Source organism: Melopsittacus undulatus, chromosome 7, assembly GCF_012275295.1.
Source record: "Melopsittacus undulatus isolate bMelUnd1 chromosome 7, bMelUnd1.mat.Z, whole genome shotgun sequence".
NCBI lineage: Eukaryota > Metazoa > Chordata > Aves > Psittaciformes > Psittaculidae > Melopsittacus > Melopsittacus undulatus.
Genome location: NC_047533.1, coordinates 34627574 through 34650468, shown reverse-complemented (window position 1 = coordinate 34650468; position 22895 = coordinate 34627574). Strand labels below are relative to the sequence as shown.

The 22895-nt window shown below is 38.5% G+C and overlaps 1 protein-coding gene across 2 annotated transcripts in view; it reads left to right on the top strand.

Moving 5' to 3' along the window:
• TENM3 (teneurin transmembrane protein 3) overlaps nucleotides 1-22895 on the top strand; it is a 321907-nt gene that overhangs the window by 229530 nt on the left and 69482 nt on the right. For both annotated transcript variants that reach the window (XM_013129075.3, XM_013129074.3), the window contains exons 7-11: nucleotides 7881-8091; nucleotides 8575-8676; nucleotides 8839-9033; nucleotides 10361-10561; nucleotides 13471-13656. In XM_013129075.3, the coding sequence (XP_012984529.2) occupies nucleotides 7881-8091; nucleotides 8575-8676; nucleotides 8839-9033; nucleotides 10361-10561; nucleotides 13471-13656 (895 nt within the window). The remainder of the gene's footprint in view (nucleotides 1-7880; nucleotides 8092-8574; nucleotides 8677-8838; nucleotides 9034-10360; nucleotides 10562-13470; nucleotides 13657-22895) is intronic.

Genomic DNA, 22895 nt, shown 5'->3' with positions numbered 1-22895 from the left:
TTCAATTTGTTCTCCAAGCAAATGCTGCAGTATTTACAGCTTAGTATCTCACTAAATAAATACATAGCAGAAAAAAGTGTAGAATGTGTCTACAAAGATAGAATGAACTTCGGCTGTAAAAGTGTAAGTCTTCACTAGACATGTAGTGTCTCGAAACTTTGTTCTTAAGTATCCTGAGGATTTATTCTGGTCCACCCTTCAGACGGTTTCTAGTGACACTTTTTATTGCATATATTCATGCCTTTGCCTAGTAACAAAGAAACATTTTTTATCCATAATCACAGAAAAGTTAAAATGTGAAAGAGCAAATAGTCTTCTGGATTGGCAGGAGAAAGTGAGAATTGTTGTCTGAGATGGTATTTTAGAATCAATTTATCCAGATTTTATTTTTAAGATTTAAGTCCCTCCAAGTTTGTTTTCTTTCAGCTGGATATTTGTCCAGCTACTGGCTCTGAACCACTTTTCTGCTTGAAAAAGGAGTTGCCCTCATGCTCTTCTATCCCAATTTGAGAATTATGCAACATCTTACTGGGTTTTTTTTTTCAGTTGCATGGATTATCCCTGAACATAAGTATAGTCACCTAATAGTATAATTGGAATGAAGCTTGACTGATTATGCCTCATATGTAGTTGCAGCAGCAAATCCATAACTGTAAAATTCAAATCTTTTCTTTCAATCACACATATTTTTAAATTTGATTTGCATGATATTGTACTATTTTTGTTTATTTTGTATTTTTCAGGCATAACTTTTTAAAGTCCTAGTACATAAAAATATTGCTAATTTTATCACCTATTTAAGAGTCACAAACCACAGAGGAAGAATTAGGGTCAGCAAAGGAGTTTCATGCAGCTAAAATCATAGAATGTTACTTTAGCTTTATCTTTTGGTTTAGTTCCCATTAAACTACAAACAATTTATTGAATGTAGAGAATACACTTATGTTTATTTAAAAATTTGATCCTCAAAAAATGATTAAATGGATTTTCTTCAGATCTTCACATGTGAACAGCCACCCTTAGGCTGACAACAAGCGCGAGAATTTCTAGCTCAAAGAAAATTGATTCAGAAAGTTATCAACCTTTGGAAATAAGGCTTTGGAATACAAATGCCATCTCAATGATAACAATAATAACAGGAGCTAGAGGAATACATGTGTGGCAAGAATGAACAAAACTGAAAAAGCTGGTCTGGACTGTGAATTTGTATGAGAAGTTATGTGAGTAGATAAATCCATGAAAAACAATCCATACTTGATTCCCTATCCTGGCAAAAGAATGAAATAGGAGTGCCCTTTATTCAAAAAGTTGGGAAATGGGGGTAGCTAAATCTGTTTCCCACCCAGTTTTACACAAACTCCTTTGCCTTTAGATTCCTACTGCCCAAGTGCTTATGCATGCTTAAGTATGGTGCAACAGAAGGAATCATATGTGAATCCTGCTACTGTATCCTCTGTAGTTCCTATGACATTTTGGATATATTGTTCCAAGGATATAGGTTAAGCTCTCTTGTCTTATATTTGCCTGGTATGTGATTAGAGAATTTTTTACAAACCATTTGACTGACACTTGATACCTTGAAAAATTAGGTGTGCTTACTTATCAGTGCCCTAGTGATCTTCTAGGGCTGCTGAAGATTCCAAGGGTGGAGGGTTATCAGGATGTTTATACAGCCTTGAACCAGTGATGTCAGGTTTAGGTACCTGAGATAAAGTATGTATACTCTTCTAAAAACACAGTTTCCATAAGGGGCTGGGGGTTATTTTGTGACTGTGCTACTGCACGTGGGGGAAAAAAATGGAGTAAAATATTTCTCAATAGTTTAGGCTGTTCTGCAACAAAGTCCTAATCACAGGACTTTGATGAAGACATAACTTGTACTGGTAAAATAAGTATTTTACCGAAGTAGCCTATATGGACAAAGTAAGGTATTTAGGCAAAAGGACGTCTGATGAAATAGATCATTGAGTGGTTTGCAAGCATAAATCAGTTTATTGTTTTCTTATTTCCCCTAACCCTTAAGGCATATACTGGCAAAAGCTCTTAACTGCAAGCCAAGCATAGCTGGCAAGGACAGGCTAACAGCTGGTTCTGGGTTTCCTTGCATTCTTCTATCAACAAGTCAGATTACTTGTGTAGCTCTAAATGTCATAGGAGCATATTAGAAAAACACATGAATGTCCACACTGGGTCTGATCAAAGTACCATGTAGCCCAGCATTCTGACTATGATGGTGGCCGTTAGCAGGTATGCAGAGATTAGTATAGCTGTATGACAGATTTGTAGTTATTCTTCCTACAATACACTCACGGCCTCCAGTGTTTTAAGGCTGAAGGACTTCCTGAGTCAAAGGTACTGTCTTTGTATTTTACAGACTTTGAAAGATTTCTTTTCCTGAGAATTTGCATAGTCACCTTTGAATCTATGGAATCTCTTAGTATCCGTAACATTTGCATCAAGGAGTTTCACGGCTTCACTACACTTTTCACGTGACTCCTCTTTGTGTTTTGAGACAGCCTCCATATAGTTTTACTTTGGTACCCTAGTGGTAGTGTTTTGCAAGAGGCATTGGACAGTTTCTCACTGATTTCTTCTCCATGCCACTCTTGATTTATACATCTCTAGTGCCCTCAATGAGGTTTCTTTCCAGTCTGTTTCATTATTCTTTGTATGAAAGCTGCTTCAGTTCTTTGATCATCCTTGTGCTTTTCTGAATTTTCTCCAGTTCTACTGTACCGTTTTTGAGACAGGGAGACCAGAAAAGCACAGAACATAGCAGGTGTTTAACTGTGATGGTTTCATACAGTGCCTTTATAATGTCTGCTTAAAAAAAAAATAAAAATAAATGTGGAACTGGTACTTCCATAGCACTCTCTACCGTAGCTCCAAGATCTCATCCTAAAGTGATAAAAGTTGGCTTAGGGCCCATCCCTGGATTGGATGGTAGCCAACAGAAGAGAGTTGTTTCATGAGGACTTTGAAAAGTAGGATCTCACTTGTATATATCACTTCATGTCTGTGTCTCCTGAATGCTATCTGCCCTTTTCTCCTAGTCATAGAGTGACAAGTGTTAATAACAAAACTTATGTAAATGAGCAACTGCTGCCTGTTTCTCAAACATCAGTATTTGAATTTTCAGATCTTATGTTAAATAATAGAGAACTGATTACTACCTACACCCTGTATGCATTTGTAAACTTTCCTTACCAGCTGTCCCCCTCCAGTATCTTTACTAGTATTCCTATGATACAGAGACAATCATCGTCTTTAGCCCCCTCCTTACACCTTCAGTGTTTCTATGAATGTCTGCCCTCTCTGCATCTCACCTTTGGCTATAATGCAAAACTTGGATATTACATTTGCCACCTTGTCTTCCACTTCTCTCCCAGACCTTTGTCTGTTTATCCACCTCTTTTTTCTATGCAGTTGAAACCACACAGTGAGTAAAAGAGAATGGGAGTCCATCTTTCTATAGCTCTACAACCTTTGATACCAGTTATCCTACCACTGCAAGAGACATAATCAAGTATGATAGAAATGAGCTTGAGAAAGTCCTTTAGTTTACACCCACATTTTAGGACAGGATCAACTGTATCTAAGCCATTCCTATCAGCTGCATTTTATTATAAAAGAATAACAGAATGCAGCAAATTTGGCTCTTACTGTGTCCCATAATCCAAAATAATAGGGAAACAACATGTAAGAAATGGTTTTATGTATTGTAATCAGGACAGAATTTTTGGTTGTGTTTCTGTATTCTCTTTAGATACCCAAATCAGTCTCAAGCACAGCCACTATGTGTGTGTCAGAGACAGATGCATAGTTCTCTCTTTCTGGGGAATCATAAATAAATCAACCAGAAATAATTGACGGTGGCTGTCCATTCAAAACTCAATCAATGCAAGGCTGAAAGTCTTTGTGACACTTTCTAAAAATGTCATTTCCATTGCAGCCAGAGAATCAATATGTTTATTTAAAGAGACTTTAAGAATAAAAAAAAAAAGGACTTTGATTTACAGCAAAAACCAAATAGAATGGTAGGGCAAATCAGCACATTTAGGCTCTATATAAAGGTAATTAATTTATCCTCATAGGAGGATAATGAAATTGGTATGTTTTTTGCTTATGAAGAGAATTGTTTTTCCAGTCTGTTTCTGTTATCATGTCCTAACTATAAAAAAAAAAAAACAAACCAGCCTTTAAAAGGGTTAAGATCAATTACAGCTTTATTGCTGGGGGCCAGAATGAACAGTAAATTCCCATCTGCATGGCTTTTAAAACGCAGTCTAAAATGATGTTCTAATAACAGCATATGTCCTTATTAAATTACTAATACAAAATCATTCATTGTACCATGCTAGTCAGTCATTAGTTGTCAATCAATGTATCAAAAATACAGTTTGAATCAGAAATTGTCCTCCTACAAAAATGTCCTTCCTAATGTCCATAAATTACTTATTAATACTCAGAACCTCCCTGAGCTTTCTGTTTTTCAAAATATTAATGAAAAACACAACCAGAAAGAAGTGTTATTAAGTCAGGGGGGAGGAAAAAAGAAAACGCAAACAACCGAAATTGGTTTTCTCTCTCATACAAAATAAATATTTAATTCTCTGACAAATGAGAATGTTGAACGGGTTTGAATAATTGGTGCTCTTCCAAAATGATTGCATTTGTTTTCATGTGGTGCAGCATGCACAAAGTGGCAGCACATTGAGGTACTGGTTTCTGCACATCCTAATCACATTATGTTCTATTCTGTGGGTTCAGACATAGCTGGAAAAGTGTCTCAGGTGATAGAGGCATCTTAACTATGCATTTCCTTCACGTCCTGACTAGTAGAAAGATAATTCTGATTACTGGGGAGGAACATTCTTACATTACCAGTGAATTTGGACCTAAAATTTCAAGAAGAGAACATAAGTGAGCAGCCTCACACTCACAGGTCCTTGTCTTCATGGGGGGCGTCAACCACCCCAGTATCTGTTGGAGGGACAGTACGGCCCAGCATAAGCAATCCAGGAGGTTCCTTGATTGTGTGGATGACAGCTTCCTTCTACAAGTAATAGAGGGGCCGACAAGGAAAGGTGCCCTGCTTGACCTCGTGCTTACCAACAGGGAAGGGCTGGTTGGAAATGTGATGCTCCAGGGCAGCCTTGGTTGCAGCAATCATGAGATGGTCAAGTTCGACATTCTCAGGACAGTGAGAAGCATGTGCAGCAAGTTCACTGCCCTGGACTTCAAGAGAGCAGACTTTGGCCTCTTCAGGAACCTGCTTAGTAAGGTTCTATGGGATATAGCCCTAGAGGGCAGGAGGGCCCAAGGCTCTTGGTTGATATTCAAGGATCACCTGCTACAAGCTCAGGAGTGTTGCATCCTGACCAGAAGAAAGTGCAGCAGGAGGGCCAGGAGACCTACTTGGGTGGATAAGGAGCTGCTGAGGAAACTCAACAGGAAAAAGAAAGCCTATAGAAGGTGGAAGTGAGGACAGGCAGCCTGGAAAGAATACAAGGACATTATCTGGAAAGCTAGGGGTCAGGTCAGGAAAGCTAGGGCCCAGTTAGAATTGAGTTGTAGTTGTGCAAAGCGTTCGGCACTGTTCCACATAACATCATTGTCTCTAAACTGGAGAGACATCAATTTGATGGATGGACCACTCGGTGGATAAAGAATTGGCTGATGGCCACACACATAGAGTTGCAGTCAATGGCTCAATGGAGACCAGTAACGAGTGATGTCCCTCAAGGTTCGTTGTTGGGACCAGTCTTGTTTAACATCTTTGTCGCTGACATGGACAGTGGGATTGAGTGCACCCTCAGCAAGTTTGCTGATGACACCAAGCTGTGTGGTTCGGTTGATACACTGGAGGGAAGGAATGCCATCCAGAGGGACCTTGACACACTTGTGAGGTGGGCTGATGCCAACCTTATGAAGTTTAACCATGCCAAGTGCAAGGTCCTACACCTCGGTCAAAGCAATCCCAGGCACAGCTACAGGTTGGGCAGAGAACAGATTCAGATCAGCCCTGCAGAGAAGGACCTGGGGGTGTTGATCAGTGAGAAAATGAACACGAGCCAGCTTCAGTGTCCGCTTACAGCCCAGAAAGCCAACTGTATCCTGGGCTGCATCAAAAGGAACGTGACCAACAGGTCGAAGCAGGTGATCCTGCCCCTCTACTCTGCTCTCACGAGATCTCACTTGGAGTATTGTGTTCAGTTCTGGTGTCCTCAACATAAAAGGGACATGGAACTGTTGGAACAAGTCCAGAGGGCCACAAGGATGATCAGAGGGAGCACCTCCCGTACAAAGACAGGCTAAGGGATCTGGGTCTGTTCATCCTGGAGAAGGCTGGGTGGAGACCTCATAGCAGCCTTCCAGTATCTGAAGGGAGCCTACAAGGATCCCAGAGAGGGATTCTTCATTAGGGACTGTAGCAATAGGATGAAGGGTAATGGGTTATACTTAAACAGAGGAAGTTCAGGTTAGATATAAGAAGAGTTCTTTACTGTGATGGTAGTGAGGCACTGAAACAGGCTGACCAAAGAAGTGGTAAATCCCTGACAGTGCTCAAGTCCAGGCTGGACAGAGCCTTCGGCCACATGGTCTAGAGTGAGGCGTCCCTGCCCATGTCAGGGGGGTTGGAACTAGATGATCTTAAGGTCCTTTCCAACCCTAACTGTTCTATGATTCTGTAAGTCTTTAAACCCATGTTCCAGAACAAAGGCTATCATGTTTTCTTCAGTCCCGGGAGCAGTTTCTGAAGATCACAAGTCAGGGTGTAAAGCCACAGATTCTCTTGTTTCCAGTAGCAGATGTTATCCCAGCTCAGGTGAACCATCACTTTCATATAGTGGCCTTTATTTTAATAGGCCCTGGATGTCATTCCATTTGAGAGACATCTCTAATGGTTGAGTAGATTGGAGGTTTGTGTGTTACTGTCACTTCCTACAATAAACATGTGTCAAGAGTAAAACTGTGAACAGACTCAGCAGGAAAAGCAGACACTTAATACCACAAAAAAGAATGCTCTTTAATTTTACTACCTGTTTAATTTTGCTGTGTGCATACTGATGTTTACATGATAAACATTCAGAAGACAACTTTCAAGCCATGAGGGCAGACTCCCAGATAGTGTAATCAGTGCAGGGCCCAGAGCAGATTTAGTCCTCCAGGTGCTATTAGCCCTTCTTAAGATTAACCAGCAACAAGCCTTGTGTTTTGAGCTTGTTTATTGTATCAGCTAAAATGCTGTTACATTTTTCCAAGTCCCACTGATGGTTGTTAACAAAATCTGTGCTGTCCATTGACGTGAGGTACCATAGTTTTTGTCAGTTTATTATTTCCAAGAGTTGCAGTGTTTTATGCTTTCCATCTCCTCTTTTGGGCTTCTGTGATAGGAAGCAAAGCTCTTGCTGTTCTTCTTCCAGCATTCCAGGCTGTCCAAAAGGGGAATCAAGCAGTTTAACATTCCATCTGAAACTAAATGAAAAACAAAGTAGGTTATTAGTGTTGAATATTATTATAAACTCATATGCATATAACACATTTAGAAAGTTAGCTCTCACCTGTAATTCAGATGGAAGTCATGACTGCAGACTCATTTCAACTGATGTTCTCTTTCCGCTAATACATGTAATAGGTTTATTGGCCTCTTGTCACCGAAAAAAAATCATTCTAACAAGCATGAGGACTAGTTGGCAATTTTTCTTTAAGTCTGTGCAAGCAGCAGAGAAGAAGGGTTGGTTTCAGCTCGTGCTTCCCTGCTCCAAGAGGAAAGTCTCGGTCAAAATAAAAGCATATTGGCAGGACGCTGTGGGGAAGCTGGTGGTGCCATGTGTCATCCCTTGAATTGTCAATCTCTTTTCTGTTCCTCCCTGCAGTACGACTTTGTGGAGCTCCTGGATGGCAGCCGGCTGATTGCAAGGGAGCAACGCAACCTGCTGGAGTTGGAGCGAGCGGGGCGGCAGGCGAGGTCTGTCAGTCTCCATGAGGCAGGTTTTATCCAGTATTTGGATTCTGGCATCTGGCACCTGGCCTTTTATAATGATGGGAAAAATGCAGAGCAGGTGTCTTTTAATACCATAATTATAGGTAAGCATAATTTTCAAAGCTCTTACCAAATGCTAGGCTCTGGTCAAGTTTTTTAGGAACAGAAATAGGTTTTCATAGTTAAATGATTTGTCTTTTTCTCACAGGTTTTCCATTTATAATCTCTTGCTAGCCAGAATAAAATGCAAAATGTGTATTTTAATTACTTGGTCTAAGGCATAAGGAGTATACCTTCTTGTAAAACAGTGCTTAAAAGGAGAACACTGTTCTGAAGCATTTGTTAGTGACACAGGGCTGACTTTTAAGTATGGAACTCATACAGTTTTACCATTGTAATTTTAGCCTTTTTGTTAGAATGTAAAGTCCTAAGATACTAGAGGCATCACTGCTATTCATGCTCTTGAAACAAACCAAACATAAACACTTCTCTCAGAGCAGGAGTGCACTGTCAGTTAGCAGTGGTTCAGATGATAGGTACTTCATGCAGCGGGCATCTGTAAATTATCCTCCTTTTTTTCCCTTTAGAGTCTGTGGTGGAATGCCCCCGAAATTGCCATGGTAACGGTGAATGTATTTCTGGATCCTGCCATTGTTTTCCCGGGTTTCTGGGCCCTGATTGTTCAAGAGGTAAATCAACCCAATGCTTTTCTTGAGTCAGTTTAAATGAGCATGTGGACAAATAGATCAGGAAAGCAACTGGCATGTGATTTGCTTCTTAGACTTTCTTCTCTATAGAGCTATGGTGAAGAATATGGCTCTAATTTTTTTCTGCTGCTTTTTTTTTCACAGCAGCCTGCCCAGTGCTGTGCAGTGGCAATGGGCAATACTCCAAAGGACGTTGCCTGTGTTACAGTGGCTGGAAGGGCACCGAGTGTGACGTGCCTACAACTCAGTGCATCGATCCCCAGTGTGGGGGCCGGGGCATTTGCATCATGGGCTCTTGTGCCTGCAACTCTGGATACAAAGGAGAAAACTGTGAAGAAGGTAAATGAATAAATATTTACTCCAGCACCTGCCGTTGTTGGTCAGGTTTCCAGCTGGCACATCCAGCTCTATTGATTTTGGTAGATCAAGATCATATGCCCTAATGCTATTTCTTCAAAAATCATTATTGAATACTAAAAATCAAGTTTGGGAATCTCTATTATCACTGAATTCTACAGAATTATTATACTTTATCTATTCTCAAGTAATCAGTGGGAAAATTCTTAATAATATGTGATATCTTTCTGCCTGCCAGTATATTTTTATTTATTTTTTCTGACTGAGGTCAGCTGAGAAGAAAGCACACAAAAATAGATGTTGGAATACAGGAAGACTTACTAAATGTTCACAGTATAGAATAAATCATTAATGTATTGCGTTTATTAGTGATCTTTTCCACCAACCACACTGTGGAAAGTGCTGATTCAAATACATCAGGTTGAAAAATGATGCATCACTTTTGTATTCCAGCAATGTGCATAATAATATCCATTCTGGTGTGCTGCAAAATGCAGTTCATTTTCCATCCTATTTTTTTAGGGAGTAAAAAGCACCATTTTCTTCCTCAATCAAATTGATTTTATTGATTTCCACATACAAAGTAATGCAATTAAGTCTCTGGAATTAAATTTTCAGACCATTGACCCTACAAGTGTAACATTTTATTGAGTCAAATTGCTAAATTAAATCTCGTCATCTAAAGCACATTAAAGTGAATTAAGACAGATAGACAGTATGCAACTCATTTATTTCTGAAACAAGTTGAGGGTCCTATACAGCTGTCAAAACTCTAATGGTGGATCGGATCAGTTCATACTGAGTGCTGCAGGGAATGCAACACTTGTTACACTCTGATTAGGTAGAACAGAGATCAGTTGCCCAATCTTGTTGTAATTCAGAAAAATTAGTAAACCTTGAAAAGTTCTCCATTAACTTAGTGGTAGGCTGTAAATGTCTTGATGCCAGTTAATTGCACACACAGATTTCACAATACCAGGAAGTGATATGGAGGTGAGGTGTTTTTTCAAAGAAAAGTGATGCTGTGCAATAAGTGACCATAAAGAGTGATTTACCTCTTAGCCAGAGAAGGGAGGGTGGCACCAAGATACCTTGGTCCACTCTGTCTTTTCCTCACTCATTGCAATGAAACAAAGGTGAACTTGTCAGCTTCAACCTACTAATGTTTACTTTCAAGATTAGAGCAATACTGCCAATTTCACAAGGTCTTAAAACATGGATTACGCCCAAAAGTGCTGTGAGCGTCTAGGGGTTGATTACTATTGTTAGGAATGACAAACTAAGGCTGAATTTTCTCATCTCCCTGCAGCTGATTGCTTGGACCCAGCCTGCTCCAGCCATGGCATATGCATCCATGGTGAGTGCCACTGCAACCCAGGCTGGGGTGGCAACAACTGTGAAATCCTGAAAACGATGTGCTCTGACCAGTGCTCTGGCCATGGCACCTACCTGCAAGAGAGTGGTGCCTGTACCTGTGACCCCAACTGGACAGGTCCAGATTGCTCCAATGGTAAGGGTTAAAAGCACATGCTTTATGTAAAATGACATCTTGAATAGCAGCATTTTAATGAGATGATTGTGATAGGGCCTGACCGGCTGAGTTGGTAGAAGTCTTTGAATTGACTGAATTGATTTAAAGGTTCAAAATAATTGATGAATTTAAAGTACTTGGAATCAATGTATTTATTGCTATCTTCTAGCTGCCTTCACTTGATAACTTCAGGTATTTCACACGCAAGTACAGAATGTTCTTTGTACGGTACACAGATCTAAGTATCATCTTATTTAATACATCTATTTAAAAACTTTACACTAGTGAAACTAGAGACAGTCACATTTTTAAAACCGCTCTAGCTAATTGGAGGTATTTTTCTTGAAAGACGGCGTTTGAGTTTGAAGGCAAGAGAATGCAGGAATGAATCCTAAATGGCTTTCAAGGAAGAGCACAGGCTGCCAGGGTGGAAGGAGTTGATAGGACTGAAGAAGCAGAGGGATTTCTTGAAGTCTGAAACTGAGCTTATTAAAACCACCATCTGAGCTTAGAAACAAAAGGAGAAAATGACTGGAGGTACTATCATGGGGAGCAGAATCTAAATATTTATAAAGTATGACAGCAGCCTTTTGACAACTAGGAGTTTTTAGAATATTGCTTGGTAGCCACATATCAAAAGAGAAAGCATGTCTAACTGTGAGACATACATTTGTCTAAAACAGTTCATCTAACAACTCAGATGATTTTGTTAATGAAAACTGAACACATGGGCTAGCTGAGTTTATGCCAGCTTATGAATAAATATAGCTTTCTCATGAGGAACCATCTTTTAAAAACAAATGTACTTCCTGACCAGGATCTGTGATACTGATGTATAATGGCTTATATATACAAGAGTGATAGGACAGAGTTACAAATATTCAGGAAAAAATGATAAAAGAAAATGTTATCTTGTATTAAATTTATTTAGAAGAAAAAACTCTTCTCTGAACATTTCTAGCACTTAAAATGCCCATTTGTGAGAGAACCTTTCTAGCTCTCGGGCAGAACATGGATCCCCTATTTCTTGACATGGTATCCTCTATGGTCTTTTGATGATTCCGTTATGCTCCATCTATTACTTATGTTTCAGAGAATGATTTGCCATTAAAATAACAATAAATATTTCTGATCTCAGATACTTCAAAAGCATCAAAATTACAAACCAGCTTTGTAAAAACACGCACAGACTATTTCCTGAAATTGTGCAAAATGACCTTCAGACTGATACATCAAAAAAGTAATTCTTGCCCATAAACTTGTTGTTAAGCTGCTAGATGGAAAAAAGTATGAGTTATTTCTATCAGAGGTGTTTATAGGTTTGAAAGCAGCAGAGCTTTCCTCTGTCTTCATCTGCAATTTGTCTATTAATTAGCCTTTCAATTCCACTTCAATTAAATTAACTCCAATTAATAAATTCATTACAAAGACTGACACACCTTGCTCAAAGCTAGTGTGGTATAAACTGATAAACACCTTCACCCTAATGAAAAATTTATTAGATTGAACAAAAATAAACTTACTTTCTTGGAGCCACGTTGATGTTTTGTGACTCTTAAGTTAATCAAACCATCAAATCAAAAATGTAATTCAAAGTAGATATAAGATGCTGCATAGAAAAAAAAGAAATAAAGAAGGGGAGAGGGAAATTACAGCTGTCTTTCTCCACAAAGGTTTTGGTCTATTTCTTGCAGGAAATGTCACAGCTCCTTGATACTGTGTTTAATGTTCCACAGCACTTTGAGGCAATGGGTTATACTCTATGAGGGAAGAAAAATGCTGTTAAGTGGGAAACTGGAAACCTTTCTTGTACTGAACGCTTTATTCTTCTGCTGTTGAAAATTATTTCAGTCTTTTATTACTGAACTGTTTGTTGTCTTTTACAAGAAAACAAACCTAAATACAGTACTTCTATGAACCAGTACGTGGTTACAGGCAGCTGTATGCCAAGGAACTAAAGTCCCTCAGGCTGTATTGTATCTTCTCTTGTTTTCCTGTTGTCTGCTTAGCAGAAGTAAAGTTTGCTGGAGTCTGACTAAATGAACCAAAACTGTAAAAGCAAAATCTGGCAGTCTAAATTACCATCTTGTATTAGCTGAGACTTACATGCGTTGTTTGGCCTCTGACTACCTTTGGCTGTTAACATATTTTTCAATTATTCTATCAGTTACAAGATCCTGTTACTATATGTAAATGACAAGTTAAATTGCTGTATGTTGATTTATTTTTTTTAACAATCTATTATTTAAACCAGACTGTTCATAGCTGTCACTGATACAAATTTACTGAAAGTAAATCATCTTTTATATTTAACAGATGTGTCAGTATGTCAGCATGGTACTAATTTGTCTCACTAAGGCTGATTCTTTATAATGAAAAAATGTGTCAAAAATGGCACATTTTTACTTTGAAAGAAAACAGGGAGCATAGTAGGGAGGGGAAACCTTGTTAAAATGAACTTTTGTTACTACTAGATTTTCACTCAAAGCACAAAAATGACCTAGGTATATGTTGTGTTTATTCACGAGGATTACACTGTAGTTGTAGTAGGTCTAAGTGCTATATAATCTAAGATAAAAAAGGTTTACTCTTAAGACACAAAAGCTAGGATGGAAAATTACTAACATAAGAGCTATGGATGCTTAGGCACTGCTAAGTCTGCTGGATAGCTAAGTGGAGCATAGAGGTAAAACTCTGCACTCTGTTCTATTGGGTCTTACCTGAAAATGCCTTTCACAGTAAATTCCTTTGATTTAATTTTCAAAGATTTTGCCTTTCTTATTCTTCACATGTTGAATTAAAATGCAGCACTGCTAATTAATGCATACCCTCTCTCTCCCTTGTGTACTCTCTGCCTCCTTTTGCCTGCTCTCTCCTCTTGAATCCAGAAATCTGTTCAGTGGACTGCGGCACCCACGGTGTGTGCATGGGTGGCACATGTCGCTGTGAGGAAGGCTGGACAGGCACAGCTTGCAACCAGAGAGCCTGCCATCCCCGCTGCGCAGAGCACGGCACCTGTAAAGATGGGAAGTGTGAATGTAGCCAGGGATGGAACGGAGAGCACTGTACCATTGGTAGGCTGTCTATGCTTTACCCTATCTTCACTGCAAAATTCAAACAGCCAGCCCTGCTGGCCTTGTGTGAATAAGAAGTCTACTACTTTGAAGCTTGTTTCTTCAAACAGAATATTTGCATGTGTCAGTCTGTGTAAAGGAGTTGATATTTTAAGAAAGAAAATGGTTATATAATGGCTCATCAGTTCTTTATACCTAGTTTGTCATAAAGAGGAAGTAGAAGGATTTTCTTCTCAGTCTTTTCTCTTTAACTGCCTTTTGCTGAGGGGGAGACTACCTTTATCTTACCTTTATTTTAAACTGTAAATATATTATTTGATTTGCGCTTTTCTATTTTTATGTGATAGCTTTATGTCTTTTGGAAATGAAGCTTCTATTCTTCTTCTTATTTTTTTTTTCTTTTATGGAGAAGAAGCTCTAAAAAGTGACTTGCCTACACAAAAATGTCACTTCCACCTTGTAATAAATGTGATCTAGGTGTCCAAGATTATCTCGTCAACATAATGCTCCGCTTTGGAATTATATCCAAGTTTTTACGTGTAAATAACGTAACAGCAGTTCAATACAGCTGATTGTAAAGAAGCTATCCTTATTACAGCTTCTATGTTTCTGTAATCAAGTTAGTTCTAGCACCTGAAATCCTTTGGAAATTACGTTTATCCATGGAGATTTTCTGAGTGATTTATAGTCCATATGTCCCATATTCAGCAGGATATCCCTCTCCACTGCACAGGCCTTGGCAATGAACAAGCATGAGAAATTATGCACGTAAATAAAGGGACTAAGAAAAAGTGGAGGAGGACTTGCCAGAAGGTTTATCATTTTTGTATTGATTTTGAATAGCTGTAGTGCTAAGAAATTCCCTTCCACACTAATCCCCTTTTCTGCAAGACGCTGCAAGTCTGTAATAGAGGAGGAGAGTCCTATCCAAACAATTTTTGTCTTGGCATAATCACACAGAGAGACTATTGCGTGACAACAGGTAGGAAGCACAGACAAAGGAACTGGCAATGATCTAACTGTAAGAGATTACTAGCTTGTGCTTAGGTGTGTGGGGAGGGTACTGTTGCATAAAGCTCAGCAAAGGCTGCGACAGGAATAACTCAGGAGTGGCTCTGCAGGTATTTATGGGACACATCTCCCAAGTGTGAGAAGCATTATGGCTAAGCATGTAGACGTGGATTGAACAAACAGCAAAGGAGGTAGCCACAGGTCAGGCAAAGGCAAGAGTAATACTGAGTGATGGAGAAATCACAGATAATGTGAATAGTCAAAAAGAAATCCAATAATTAAAAAAAACTCATAGATTTATGTTTGGAGAGATGGAGGAGAGTCCATTAAAAGAGGTGATGCAGCCAAAGCAATAGGACAGGAAAGTAAGTCTAATAGCAGTGGAACTGATGGATATGAATATGGCATGATTTGCACTTGCCACAAGCTGAGAAGAGCATAGGGAATTTTAACTTAAGTGGATGTTTTGGAAGCACTGTAATCCTGAATGTGTTAGCACAGCTAAGCCGTCATTGGAGCATGTGTATGTAGAAAACAGTAAAACCCAAACTGTGCTCCCAGGTAGCTTATAGCCCTCACCGAGGGGCAGTGTGGAGATGCTGCACTTGGTGGTCACGGGAAACAGTGGTGTGAGCTTCAAGGGCAGGGAAAATGAGGGCCTGTTGCAGATGTATGAAGTGATAGCCACATCATTGCACCAGGAAGACATGGCCACATTTTATTTTGTAGAAGGGAGGCAGGTGTGAAGTAGTAAGGTTGATTTGGGAATTATTTTTTTACAGAAATCACGATCGATTTTGTTGTTGTTTGCTAATGAGACTGCTCAGACATATGAGAGACAACCGAGGGGCATCAGCAGAATCCCAGGGAGAGAGAGCAGGGTTAAAATTTTTGAGGAGCTTCCAGAAACCATGCTGACAGAGCAGGGAGGTGGGGAGTGAGCTGCTTTCTGAACAATAAAGTAAATATTTAGAAGTAGGATAAAGACTTTCCCTTCACTGCTTTAACTTGCCAACGAGCAATTACTCAGCAGATCACTCTGCTGTTGGTCTCATTGACCTTGGCAGCATTTCAAGGGTTGTAGTCACACACGGATGAACTGCTCTTGAACAATTTTTCCAACATATTAAGCTCAAACAAGTTTTTTTTCTCAGTACTTCCCACCTGTTTATTCTTTAAATGGGTGGGCTTTTTGTGGCTGCGGCTGCAAAGATAGTTTGTTTATATTGCCTTTACAGCCTTCAAGGCAAGTAATGAGGTACAGGCTCTAGCCTGGTGTTATATTTATTTTTTGGGGGGAAGTCCAGTGTTATGGAGAAACCAGGTCATTTTATTGCTCATTTCCAAGAGTATTTCCACTTAGTGGGGTAAAAATTGCTGCCTCCTCAGCTTGGCAGGTAAAGAGTCATGTTGCTTTTCTCTCACCTGCCCTAGAGTAGTTAGTAGCTCTTTCTAAACAATAAATTTCAAGACACAAGGGACATCGGAATATTTCTCCATGCAAACCAGTTTTTATTGTCACCCCCTTTTGTAACCCAGGCATTTTACACTACTTGCAACTCTCAACTTGGTAGCAGAATTTGTGTTATGCATACAGAAGACTCCCACTCTGCCTTCATACATCTAAAAATAAACAATTGCAGCTTTCTTACTTCTAAAAATCATTAACCATCTAGCTGCAGTAGTGAGAAGTATTTTAGAAATGTATTTCTTGCAGCTATTAGCTGGAAGTCCCATGAAGTGCAACAGCCTGAATTTACAACTTCTTGGGGAAAGAAATATTCCAGAGAAGTTGTAAATTTTAAGGGCAATGCACTTTATTCACTTTCTGGGAATGGAATAGCCCACCAGATCTCTAGCTGGATGCACAAAACGGGATAGATACATACACATTAATCACAGAGGCGCTAACTGGAATGTGTACTGAATCATCTAAATACATAACTTATTTGCCCAAAGACATTATGGTATTTTCGTGAAGCATGAACACTATTTAAAATGGTAAAAATATTTTGCACCTCAGCCAACAATTTGTATGTATTTCTAAATGCTGACTGTCAGTCCAGTCTCATTTTCATTTTGCCCACTGTCTGTATTGTTAGTTGACATGTGTCAAAGGGTAGAAAGAAAGAAAAAACAAACCTATGTTTTAAAATAAAGCAAGATAGCCCTTAGGTTTATTCCTCACTAATATCTTTTAAATCCTAGATTGCTCCCTGAGTTGGGCTGATTTTTATATGTACTTCAAGTTATTCAAATGGGAATTTGGTCAAAGGAAATTCTAATTGCTCTAAATTTCCACAGACCTTTTTTTGGTTTAATGCAATATTTCAGGACATTGAGAAGCAAAATCATAGGTGATTGCAAAGGTTTGCTCTTTTTAGTTCAGAAAAAAATCTAGACATCTGCTTACCTAGGTTAAGCATCAGCATTTCCCTAAGACTAAGGATCACAACACTGGAATTGAGAACTGATCATAGAATCATAGAATAGTTAGGATTGGAAAGGACCTCAAGATCATCTAGTTCCAACCCCCCTGCCATGGGCAGGGACACCTCACACTAAACCATATCACCCAAGGCTTCATCCAACCTGGTCTTGAACACTGCCAGGGATGGAGCATGTACATCTGTATTTTACATGCTTTGATTTGTGAGAGTGAGCAGAACAGGCTAAATAAAGCAGGGGTTTTCTCTATTTTTGAAGCAGTGTGTATAGTAAGGTGAGCAAGATTGTTTTGATTAATACAATAAACCTGATGTGTGTTGCCGGTATTCACTGTTTCATTATGTATCTCTGGCACAGGGTAGCTACCTTACGTGATGTCGGCCACACTTGTGAGTCATTGCCTTTGCTCTAAACACATAGTTCCAAACATTTTTATCAAAGATGTTCAACAAATGAGTACATGTTCAGTGTTGTGATTAAATTAATCTAAAAAGAATTAACAAAGCTCAGGATTATTGCCATTGTTTAGCATATTACTGGTTTGAACTAAACATTGGCAATGTATGCTTCAAATGCTGAATAATTCAAGGCATCTTAACTTGCTTACTGCCATGTCACTCCTGAGAATTGTAATCAGAGTCTTAGAATGGTTTGGATTGGAAGGGACATTAAAGGTCATCTAGTTCAACCTTCCTCCAGTGAGCCATGGCATCTTCAACTAGATCAAGTTGCTCAGAGCCCCATCCTGCCTGGCCTTGAATGGTTTCAGGGATGGCGCGTCCACCACTTCTCTGGGCAACCTGTTCCAGTGTTTCACCACCCTCGTTGTAAAAACTTTCTTCCTTATATCTACTTTAAATCTACCCTCTTTTAGTTTAAAACCATTACCCCTTGTCCTAGCAAAACAGGCTCTCCTAAAATGTTCTAAAGTAATGTTTCACAATTTCCTGTATCCCCATGAGAACAGGTTAAATCAAGGGTTTACTGCAAAGCTATGGAGAATCACCTGTTAATTGTTTATTTGATCTGGGAGTGACATTCTTGGCTCTGAGGTGAACATCCATATGTCATTTTGTGAAGCTCAGCCTGCATCTCAATGTGATACAAGACCTCACATGCACAGCTGGTGCCCAGGTGACAGCCTGGATGAAAATTTGCTCTGTAATTATGTTTTCATAACACAGTTGTGCTAAAATACATTTTTGTTTCCTTTCTATCTTGGCTTGCAAGAAGTTCAGTGACCCCCTCCTGTCTGAGTAGTTGTTTTGTGAGATTGGAACAGGTATTATATCAGAAAGTCTATTATTTTTTGTGATACAACTAGCATATACCATGAGTATATTTAAGGAACTGTCATAGGAAGCCCATAAATATGAATACTTTTCCAGCTGCTTTTCCATTAAACTCTGCTAGCTGAATTAAATCAGTAAATAATTATGTTGGTGTGGAACCTGCTATATCCATGTGCTGTGTAACATCTGAGTTTTACAATGCAGCTTATTTTTTTCTATAGACAAATTAGTTTTAGAGTAATCTAAATTGCAAATTGGCCAATTTGCATTAAAACTATGCCTTCTTGTTCAGATTTGTCAACACCTCTTTTTTTAAAAGTCTTTAACATTAAGCATGGGTGGGTAAGACCATCTGTTTATGGAGCTTGCCTGCAGCTCCATTACTTAACACATGAGACAGGTTACAGCTGTTTAATTGTTATCATGTTGAACGATTATCTTTCAGTCCAAAATTAATATTTATATATGCATTCACAGAAAGCATGTCATTAAACATAAGTGATCTAAATGTGCATTAATGTCATTAAGCCTTCATATTAATCCCTCAAGAGGACTGAAGTTAGCATTGTGATACTTTTCATGCTGCTTTCAAGTGCTTTACCTGGTACACAAAACTGGAATTCAAATCCAGTGGCAGTCCACTGTAGAAGTGTGCAGCTTTTATGTTAATATTCTGGTGAGAACTGGTGTCTAATTGGTTTATCTCCTAAGAATTTCCCCTAGAGGAAACAAAAAATAAAAGAGGACAGCAAGGTATTTATTTTAACCTTTTTCTTTGCATGAAAAGACACTGACATGACATTCAACCCAAACAAAAATACATTTTCATCAGCAAGAATTTTCTAGTTTCAGCTATTTTAGCTAGAAAAACAGGAAAGTCATCTGGTTTACATATTCAGAATTATGAAAAAAATAAATAACATCTAAAGCATACTCCTATACGTGTGTTTCTGTTAGTACAAACTCTATCCTGATGACTGATTAAAATAGTTTTCTAAATAGGGACAAATATGAAGGCATTTGTGTGCTGGTTTTCTGTGTGACCATGAGCAGTATAAGCTCAGAAGTACTACTAATATTGAGGAATGCTAAGAAGTAATCTCCTCCACTAAGTTATATGGTCTGCACCTGCTCTTTTCAACATGTGTTTAGCTTAGGGCTCCTTATATTACAGATTTCAAATATGACTACAGGGAAATGGCACTTAATCTCTTTAGAAGATCAGAGAGCAAGTCAAGACAAATACATTTCTCCTATTAATTAAAGGAAATACTTATGGAAAACTTAATAAATTTTAACATATTTCTGAAGTTTGAGCTTGATAAAGTCAGCCATGGACCAGTTTGAGGGCTTGATTGATCTCCACATTGGCAGGTGAGAGGGCAAGCAACATGGATAACTGGTATTAAGATGACCACCCTCATTTTAATGTTGATGTTAAGTAGCCAAGGATGGTTTACTTTTCTCTGAAATTTAAATTGCTGAGAATATTCACATTTCGTAGAGTTTTAACGTGTCAGGTGTTTAATTGATATATTCATGACAAGACTTCTTTATAAATTTTAAGATTCTTCTGAGATTACAGAATTTTGATCAGAAGGAAATTTTTGTCTTCAAATTAGGATAATTACTGCTGTGATTATCAAAATTCCTAAATTTATGTTATTCCCTAGTTTTGGGTGAATGGAAAAATTTCATCCTGAAAGTAAGCCTGTATCTGAATGAAGGTATGACCTTTGACATTCAGTTTATTCTCAGATAAAATCAGCCAAAGATTCAAAAGTTATTCTTTCAAATGTTAGTTCACCACAATATTGTGATGAAATCCTGCTAGCAAAACACCTGACTACATTGGAGCTGGGATTTCACCACAATATTCATATCTGTACCCTCAATACAAGTACTCCATGAAAAAGAGAAGATTACTTTCTTTTCACCCAGAGGACTGATAACCACAGTTTAAGAAGAAGATTTCATGAAATACAGAACAAATGTGGTTTTGATCTTTCCTGTGCCTGAAGGGCATGCCATTAATTTGCCAGGCCAATCCTTGAATATGCAAAATATTTGTACATTTGGCAACCGTAAAAATATTGAATTACCAGGTAAATTTAAGACAGTGCATGCCTATCTGAAGCTGTGAAAAAAGTAAATCATTGGTCAGGCCTTAACACATTTCAAGAAGACCAAGTATCTCAAATACAAGTTATCTGTTAGCATACTTTAAATTGCTAATTGCTTGATTTGCATTTAAATGAGGACCACATGTGAAGTTCAAGTTAGCCACATTTTCAGAAAAAGGATCTTCTGAGATGTGAAGAATTGAAAACATGTTGCAAAGCTTACTCAAGCTGAAGTGGCCAGAAAATACTTGCTTTTGTTTGTTGTATAGCTGCATGCTAGTCAGACACATTCTGAAAGTACTTCCAGCCGGGAAGAAAGATGGAAACGAAATGCTTCCTCTCCCATTCCATCCCCTAGTACATTTTCAAGCCAAATTTATCTTTCGTGCAGTTCTTAATATAAGTGACAGGCTTTACCTGCATCTGAGGCAGGTCTTTTCAAGTTTGTCAGAGGTCTCAAATAGGTTTAAACTTTTCTAGCCTGTACACCTGGGGCAGTTTTAAATTCTTGATGTCATATACCCTTTCTTCTAAATCATCTTCCAGCTAAATAGATGTTAAATAGGAAACAACAGTGCTCATTAATTTATCACTAGTTTCAAACTTCCCTATGTCTACTATATCCTTAAAGGCAACTGAACCTTTTATTCTAAGATACACATGGCTTTCCAATAGTAATGATGAGAAATCTTACTTTATAATCAAATTGGCATGGACTCCAGAAAAAAAAAAAAAAAAAGGGTAGTAGACTGATGTGCCTTTGTACATAAAAGCCCACAAATGGTTGCTGCAAAGAACGATTGCAGTTCTGGAAAAGGATAGATTGCAGTGAATTCAGGTTTCTCCTCAGAAACATATGCAGGAAATATTTCTGCTGCAGGTCTACATGGACACTGCAGAAAAGTGCAGAAATGATAAAGAAAGTATGATTTCAGGGTGAGGATTGTGTTTTACCCTGTGTAGGGAGGAAAACAAAGAAAATTGCTTGAAACTATTATTCCATCCATATGTTCTCCTTTACAAGAAGGGCAAGATGGGAATTTAGGAGTAAAGAAGTATCAAAAGGGAAGAGTGTTTGTAATCCTCCTCTATTGGCAGCAGTGCTCTGAACATATGGTATGTCTAAGACAAGGTTCTCATAAACTCAGAGAAAGGATGACGACCGTGAGCTGCTTACAGTGGAAGAACATGTGCTTTCAGTACTGTTCGGTGATGAATAGAGAGAATTAAATTTGTAAATTATATCAAAGCTCGCTGCCCCCAAGCACTTTGGAAGACAGGACAAGAATTTAAAATCACTCTAACAAATAGCACAGACTATGCAGAAAAATAAGGTGTGATTCAACAAATGCTGGTTTCTGTGCTCAAGTAAGAATAATCAGCTGCACAAATTCATGTTAGGAAGCAGCTTGCCAGGACTCAGAAAAGGCTGTAGTGGATGATGAATTTGACATGAGTGGAAGACATGCTTTGAAGACAGGTTAGAACAGTGGCTTTAAAATTTTATGAATTCTGGACTTCTCTAAGTTTTCTCATAGAGGTATGGAGCTCCTCAGAAATTGCATATGGATACATGGCTTTGTTTAGTCACTCTTTGAAAGTAAAAACAGCTGCTTAAAAGAATCAATACACTGTTTCCTAAATCTGCTGTGGGTAGAATAAGAAATACTGGGATTAGATATCAGAAGGGTTATTTTGTTAAATGTTTATGTTTAAAAGATATTTTGATTGTCAGGATCGTTAAACTGTGGCTGGGTGGAAATGCAAGGAATTTAAGGGTGATGTGGTAGCCAGGTCAGGAGAAGTAAATCACCATGAACTGACTCTTTAATAGATTAGACAGGTCAGATCAGAGCTGTCAACTCTGAGTTTTGTACCAGATTACCTAAAACAAGCACAAAATCCTGTTTACCCAAGCTCCATTTCCCCCACTGCTTGCAATGAAACTCTCAAGAGTTTCTTTTCTGTTGGCAGGTGTCTGTGAAACCACTGATAAAGTGTGCCCCTCATCCCATGCTACTTCTTGGCTGTGAAGGGAGTAAGAAGTAGCATTCATAACACTTTGTTAGCACAAACGGCAGAAGCATAGGTGGTTCAGCTAAGCTTCCCTATTGCTCACCAAGAAAAAAAATGTAATGCCAAAGAATGGAATCTCTTATTTCTTCCTTCTTTTTTTTCCAGTTTATGTCCACAGAACTCAAGAACTTTCAAATGCCAAAAAAACATGTTAAAAGAATTGAACTAGTTGCAAAATCAACAACATAAAGTTAGGAAGGCCACAAGAGAACTCTTTTGAGTGTCATTATCATTATATCATACAACAGAAGATATAAGATATATTAATTATAGCATATACATGTCATTG